The sequence below is a fragment of the Telopea speciosissima genome, chromosome 1 (genome assembly GCF_018873765.1).
Source record: "Telopea speciosissima isolate NSW1024214 ecotype Mountain lineage chromosome 1, Tspe_v1, whole genome shotgun sequence".
NCBI lineage: Eukaryota > Viridiplantae > Streptophyta > Magnoliopsida > Proteales > Proteaceae > Telopea > Telopea speciosissima.
In genome coordinates this window covers 3,354,097-3,361,140 of record NC_057916.1, presented here as the reverse complement: position 1 = coordinate 3,361,140, position 7,044 = coordinate 3,354,097, and the positions used below count along the sequence as shown (strand labels likewise).

At 40.1% G+C, this 7,044-nt stretch overlaps 1 protein-coding gene across 1 annotated transcript; it reads right to left on the bottom strand.

Annotated features, from left to right (window-relative positions):
* Positions 1-1,090: 1,090 nt before the first annotated feature.
* On the bottom strand, positions 1,091-2,024 carry LOC122648594 (uncharacterized protein At5g64816-like). The gene is made up of 2 exons (XM_043841809.1): positions 1,701-2,024; positions 1,091-1,639 (listed from the first exon to the last, which is right to left on the bottom strand). The coding sequence occupies exon 2, from the start codon at positions 1,510-1,512 to the stop codon at positions 1,138-1,140; it is 375 nt and encodes a 124-aa protein (XP_043697744.1). The 5' UTR covers positions 1,513-1,639; positions 1,701-2,024; the 3' UTR covers positions 1,091-1,137.
* Positions 2,025-7,044: the final 5,020 nt, after the last annotated feature.

Sequence of the window (7,044 nt, the reverse complement as noted above, 5' to 3'; positions counted from 1 at the left end):
AGATTTGACTCATTGAGGGGAGTCAATTATTAGCCAAGGATCTGATGTGGCTTTCTGCTGGTTTGGACATCATTTAATTTGGCCATATACAAGGGCCAAATGACATAACTAATAATGGAGTTCGAAGTTTCAAGCTATGGAAGTCTCCAAAGTCAAGAACCAGAAAGGCTCAAGAGTCTTCACTCTTGGACCACGGTTTTAATAGACGGAATCGAATCGGGTGAATCGGTCGAGCCCGATCCATTCCTCCCATTCCAAAGCGGCCGATCCAGCCAATCCGAAACCGAATCGGCTTCTTGTTTTAAAGCCCTGACTGTGAGGGTGACTAAACGAGGACGAGGATGCTTTCTTCTACAGCTAAATACAGAGAGAATGAACAAATTACAGAGAACCACCGCATTGATTCTTCTCTGCTCCATTCTCTCTCTTGGAATTCTCTCTGTAATTGCAGTGAGAATGAGCCAAGACGTTGAGGATAAACCAACCAAGCCCTCTCTTACAGAGCTTGCAAGAAGCATATTCTCTGCAATAACATCACATCACCAACAATTGGTTTACATTTTGGGAGATATTAAATCGTCCATGAATTCTACCCAAAAATAAAAAATAAAAAATCGTCCATGAATCTGGTCAGGATGTATTTCTTTCCCTCCAATCATCCATAGTAAGTTTCATGGATACATCAGTAGCTGCAAATTTGGGATTTGGGGTTTTGGCTTCTGGCTTCTATGCGTACATGGTGTTTGTGATTGTGTCAGGAGAACCACTGAAGAGCATGGCCCTGCTGGTGGTGGAGAAGTGGTGACAGAGGTTGTTGCCAAGAGTTTGGGGATGAGTAAAGCAACAGTTGAGGGTAGTGTGAGATCGCCCGCCTAATGTACTGGGCGATGCAGTGCGCAAGACGGCCGAGACGGTGAAGGTCCTGAAGAACAGCATTATCGATGCAGAAAGAGACCCCGATGACGAAGAAGACCTTTGATCTACGCTATTCTACTTATGACCTGCATATTGAATTGATGATCTGATCTGTGTCTAATGGTGCCAAATTCCTTGTTAGTTTTTTCAGATGCAAAAGGAAAAGAACCCCAAATCACAAAACCAAAAGATCGATTCTAAGAGGGAAAACAAAGAAATGCTTTAAGAGGAATAAGAAAAAGAAAGCTTAAGGCATTCATTCTGGCATTTGCGGAGGCAAACGTCGTTCCAATTGGGGACTTGGTATTGGTTAACGCAGACGGTGCGAGCACAAGCGTCAATACAGGCGCCGATCTGAGAGACACCGCAAACGGTGATGCAGGTATCAGGAGTTGGGTCCTTGGTGACTGCACCCACCTTCTTCAGCATCCTCTTGGATGTACAGACTCTCTCGCAGACGAAGATATCACCGGAGCTATTCTCCCTTGCACTCCTGAGCCTCTGCTCTTCCGCACGCCTTCTTTTCATCCTTATAGCTTGCCCTGCAACGACAGCCGGGATCGCAGCCGCCAAAAGGGACCACCATATATCCACCATTACAGTCAATCCCCTGAAGCTTCTTTTTCTCTGTAGACCACCTACTTAAGATGATAACAAAAATCGATCCTCTGAAGCACAGATTAATATGACATCAAGAACCCCTAGAACAACAAAATTCGTCTACCTCTGAAGCACAGACTGATATGACATCAAGAAACCCTAGAACAACAAAATTCGGAGTCTACCTCTGAAGCACAGATTGATATAACATCGAGAAACCCTAGAACGACAAAATTCAGAATCTACCTCTGCAGCACAGATTGATATAACATCGAGAAACCCTAGAACAACAAAATTCGGAGTCTACCTCTGAAGCACAGATTGATATAACATCGAGAAACCCTAGAACGACAAAATTCAGAATCTACCTCTGCAGCACAGATTTATATAACATCGAGAAACCCTAGAACAACAAAATTCGGAGTCTACCTCTGAAGCACAGATTGATATAACATCGAGAAACCCTAGAACGACAAAATTCGGTGAACACATTGTGATTGGGCTTCACCCTTTTATCTTTAATAGTCCACTACAGTACAGTACTACAGTCTACAACCCTAGGAGCAAAAAGACGGGAGAGAATGAATCCGATATCGCTTTACCCCTAAAAACAAAAAAAAAATGAATCCGATATCGGAAATGAACTAATCATTTCTTATGTGACTAAAAAATCGTGTAACTTTCTTCTGTTTACTGTAACAGTAGAAATAGTTTTTTTGCAGGTTTACCAAATAGTCCTTATTGGTACAAAATTATTCCCAAAATTCAAATACGGAAAAAACTGTTCCTGACTCAGCCCCAGTTTTTTGAAATAGAAACGTTGTCGGCCAAAGAGGCTTACGGGTTCTCAACCAGTAGCTTTAAATTTGGATGTCCATTTAGAACCAAAATCGAAACCAAAACAACTGTTTAAAACTGAACCTAATCGAATCGAAGTAAATTGGTTTGGTTTTGATTTTCAAACCTAGAATCTTTTCTAGGTTTGATTTGGTTTGGTTTCGATTTCATGCCTACAATGGTAAACCGAATAGAATTATCTATTTTCAAATTGAATAAGGCATCGTATAAAATTATATTTTTTTTTATTCAAATGTAGTTAAAAAAAGTTTGGTGGACTAGGGGTTTTTTATTGTTGAAGATGTAAACAAGTTGACCCAAACATTTCAAATATGACTTAAACCAAATATGAAACCAAATTAAAACCCACTAAGAAGTTGAATATAAAATCGAAACCGAATTGAATTAAATCGATTCGGTTTTGGTTTTGAAAATATATTCCCATTCTCAATTCAATTTAGTTTTGATTTCTATATTTTGCTTCTTAAGGTGAGCCGAAACTGAATCGATTGACATCCTTAGCTTCAAGGTTGAAAACCTAGAATCAGTCATGAGATTTGTCTCTATATATTTTAATTCAAATCAGCACAAACTGATTAGAACTCTAGAAATTGAAATGCGAAGGAAGAATTAAGATTTTCATAAATTTGTGATTTTTTGTAGTTTTTGTTCAGAGGTAAGTTCCATTTATTTTTGTTGTTATTTTACTAATTAAAAGAAAGAGACTGATTTTTTTTTATGAATTAAAGGGGAAAGGTTCTCATCTAAAGGAGGACAATACCAACTTTCGGGGTCGGACAAAGAAGATATCAAGATCTAAATATCTACGATAAATCAGGTCAATCCAAAAACAACAACACACATTCGAAAGAAAGAGAGAAATATCCACAAGGCAAGCAAAGCGAAGAGAAAGTTCATAGATCATATACTTTAGAGGTCGACATCGGTAAAGTCCGACCGAGCCGTGGACTTGTGACTACTCACTCAGGGCGACCTTACTTTGAATGAGTAGGGGGCTTATGATTAACCAAATTACTATCGACTAGTGAAAGGATGACATGTGGAAAACATCATATTTGAGGCCGACCCGAGCTGATCATCCATCTAGCTCATCATACCTGTCAAATGTTGGGCCGACCCGATCTGACCTAAGTCGACCATCTAAATATCCATCCAAGTCATCATACCAGTTAATGTCGGGCCGACTCGATCGGACTTGAGCCGACCTTCAGATCATCCATTTAGCTTATTACAACTATCAGATTCTAGGCCGACCCGATGCCATGCCGACCCAATGCCAAACCGACCCGAATCAACAATAAAACTAAGGACATAATCACTTCACCCACATCATGCATCTGCTTTTTTTTTTTTTATAGGATAAGGAAGTATTTGCTACCAAATTCCAATAGTGTTCACTCTCCCTTTTTCTTTTTAATCCTTCTTTCTTGCTCGGACAAAGTTCATGGTCAATAGTTATCCACAGGAATCTCAAAGAAAATCTTGATTGTTTTAGATGAAATCTGATTCGAGATTTTCATTTAACCCATGAAACTATGTTTCTTGATAAAGAAAGGGATGTATATGTTGCCCACATTTTATTGGTAACTTACACGCAAATCTAATTCGGGATTTTTTTAGATAAAATCTGATTCAATATTTTCATTAGTTTCTTGATAAAGGGAGAGGTTGGTAATCGTAGCTCCATTCCCTTGCCATAGCAGCTCACAGCTCCATTCCCTCCTTCCCGAATAGAGAATGGTAGTCCCAATCTCACCATAACAAATTGAACTTCGGTACAAAGGTTTCATCAGCAAGATCACGCGTCTCCACTTTCCGCCTTTAAGTGACAGGGTTCCAAACCTTGCTTTCGCCTAGCTGTTTATTGAGTCGACTACCTTAGATAGGAGTGAATATGCGATGGATTTCATTTAGTCTTTTAAATGGTACTTGAATCTATATGTTGCCCAATTTTATTGGTATCTTACACACAAATCTAATAACATGGTGTGAAACGTAGATATTTAATGAGGAGAGAAAAGGGAGCTAAATATTTAGAGAGGGGAGAGGACAGAGATATGGTGAGAGGGAAGTAGACATTGACGACAAAATACTTCACAACCAGGTACCTCTTTTTCCTTTCTTTTCTATTTTAAAGTGTTGGATATTTTTGTATTTGTATGGTATTTCAAATATTTTTGTATTTAAAAATACGAAAATATGTTGCCCCCTTGTTGTGACGGGGCTACAAAACATGTAAAAAGAAATGGAAAAAAAAAAAACAAAAATATGTAGCCCGCTTCTTTCAGAACACAAGGGGCTACATATCTTCGTATTTTTTCAATATCTTTTCATACAATCCTAGTGTTTTGAAATCCAATACAAAGTTTCACTAGATAGTTGGTCGGATAGTCTGATCCAAGCTTGGTTCAGCGTATGTGTTCCGGGACGGTATTGGAGCTGAGAGATCTACGCACCATCTCAATTTTTAAATTCTTAATCTTTTTCTTCTAGGGAATTTTTTTTTGGGCGGGCTAGTATGGAAAGGTTATCTAGGTAGCCTATCTATTTTAGTCATGGGTGGTGTGATAATTTTGACTATTGGATATCTAGGAGAAGATCTAAATTAGACAAGTGTCAATTTTAAAATAAAAATATCTTATTGTATATGCGCATGCATCCTTATATTTGTCAAACGTCCATGCACTCTGTCCTAGGGGTGCAAACAGGCCTAGCTAAGTCGGGTTCGATTAAAACCCCAACTCAATCCTAGCTTCCCTTGATGTACTCAGCCTAGGACTAGAGGCCATCCCAAAGACGGGCATAGATATTTCAGCCAAGGCCAAACCCTGTTGGGCTTTGCCTAGCCTACCCTAACCCTGACTCACTCTAGTTGGGTCGAGTTGGGCCAGATTATCCTATGCCCCAATGTATGTATGCATATATAATGGGAAAAAGAACTTGCAGTTGTCTCATCTTTTCATTTTAGCAGATGATGGCATTGTTGTAATTTTAGTTAAGTTGATGGGCTTTTATACGTAACACCCCCATATAACAATGGTAACTGTCCAATATTTGTGTCCGTCTTTAGTCTTTTAGTTAAAATCTTCCATGCGTTTGACGTGTTAAGCTCCCATCTTTTGCCATGTCAGATTTGGAGACTTGTCTACTCTAACTTTAAATTGATTGGGTGGTCAAGATCTTCTCGTGTGTTGATGTAGAAGACAAGTAGTCGTCTACAGTGTGTGGGATCCACATATCTACTTTTGTACTTCGTTCTTACGCGCCTCACAGGAACCTACAAAAGAGCAGTCAAGGAACACAACCTTTTTCCATGCAACAACCCTCCACCGCAGATCGCAAAATCGTATCCTCAAATTGAAGAGGCCAAATGGCTCGTGGACTGAATCAGAGGAGCAGGTTTATGAAGAAATCTCACACTATTATAAAGGTGTTTACACAGTTGAAGAAGTAGATGGTGAAGCTTTGAATGCGGTGCTCTCTACGATCTCCCCATCTATTACTTCCAGTCAGAATCAACAGTTATGCTCGCTGCCTTCATTGGAGGAGATTCGAAAGGTGTTGTTCTCTATGAAGCTTCTAAAATCCCCAGGTTTGGATGGATTTCCTCCTATATTTTTTTCAGAGATTCTGGGAGTTAGTTAAAGATGACCTCTATGAATTTGTTACTAGTTTCTTTTCATCAGGAAAGCTGCCACCAGGATGTAACGATACCCTCATATGTCTCATTCCAAAAGTGGGGAACCCGGAGAAAATTGAGCAATACCGGCCCATCAGCTTATGTGAGGTTGCAAGCAAGGTGATTACAAAAATCTTGGCAACAAGGCTTAAGCCTATCTTAGCAGACATCATATCTCCCCAGCAATCGGCATTTATTCCAGGCCGTGCCATATCAAAAAATATATTCACTGCTCATGAGGCCTTCCACTATATAAAGAGGAAGAAGAAGGGGAAGAAATTTCTTGTGGCCTTAAAGCTTGATATGCAACGTGCGTATGATCGAATCAACTGGGCTTTCCTGGAGCAGCTACTGTTGAAGATGGGATTCTATACTGTTGGTGTGCCCTTGATTAGGGAGTGTGTTACTTCAGTCCAATACTCCATTCTAGTTAATGGGGCTGAGAGAGGGAAAGTGCATCCAAGCAGGGGAATTAGGCAAGGAGACCTAATGTCTCCAGCTTTGTTCGTGCTCTCTATGCAAGCTTTCAGTTCATTGGTGGGGAATACTTGCAGGAAATCTACAACCTCGAAGCCAAATTAGATGTTTTCCGTAAAGCAAGTGGGCAGGCCCTAAATCTTGCAAAATCGAGCATGTGTTTTAGTCCAAATACCCCTTCTCGAATCAAAAGGTGGTTTAGTAGAATTCTAAAAATCAGGTATGGTGACGGGCTAGCGAAGTATCTTGGCTTGCCGGTAGAAATTGGAGCAAATAAGATGGCTCTGTTCCATGATATCAGTGATAGAAGAAGTAAAAGGGTGTTCGGCTGGACTAAAAATTTCCTTTCGCATGCGGGGCGTGAGGTGTTGCTCAAGGCTGTAGCTCTTCCCACTACAAATTATGTGGCTTCACACTTTAAGCTCCCTATGAAACACCATGAAAATACCCACAAGGAAGCAGTGGGTTTCTACTGGGGAGATTCAGAAGAGGGCAACAAGATACACTAGCTGTCA

Excerpts from the sequence above, each read along its gene's own strand:
- LOC122648594 (XM_043841809.1), bottom strand. The coding sequence starts at position 1,512 with ATGGTGGATATATGGTGGTCCCTTTTGGCGGCTGCGATCCCGGCTGTC.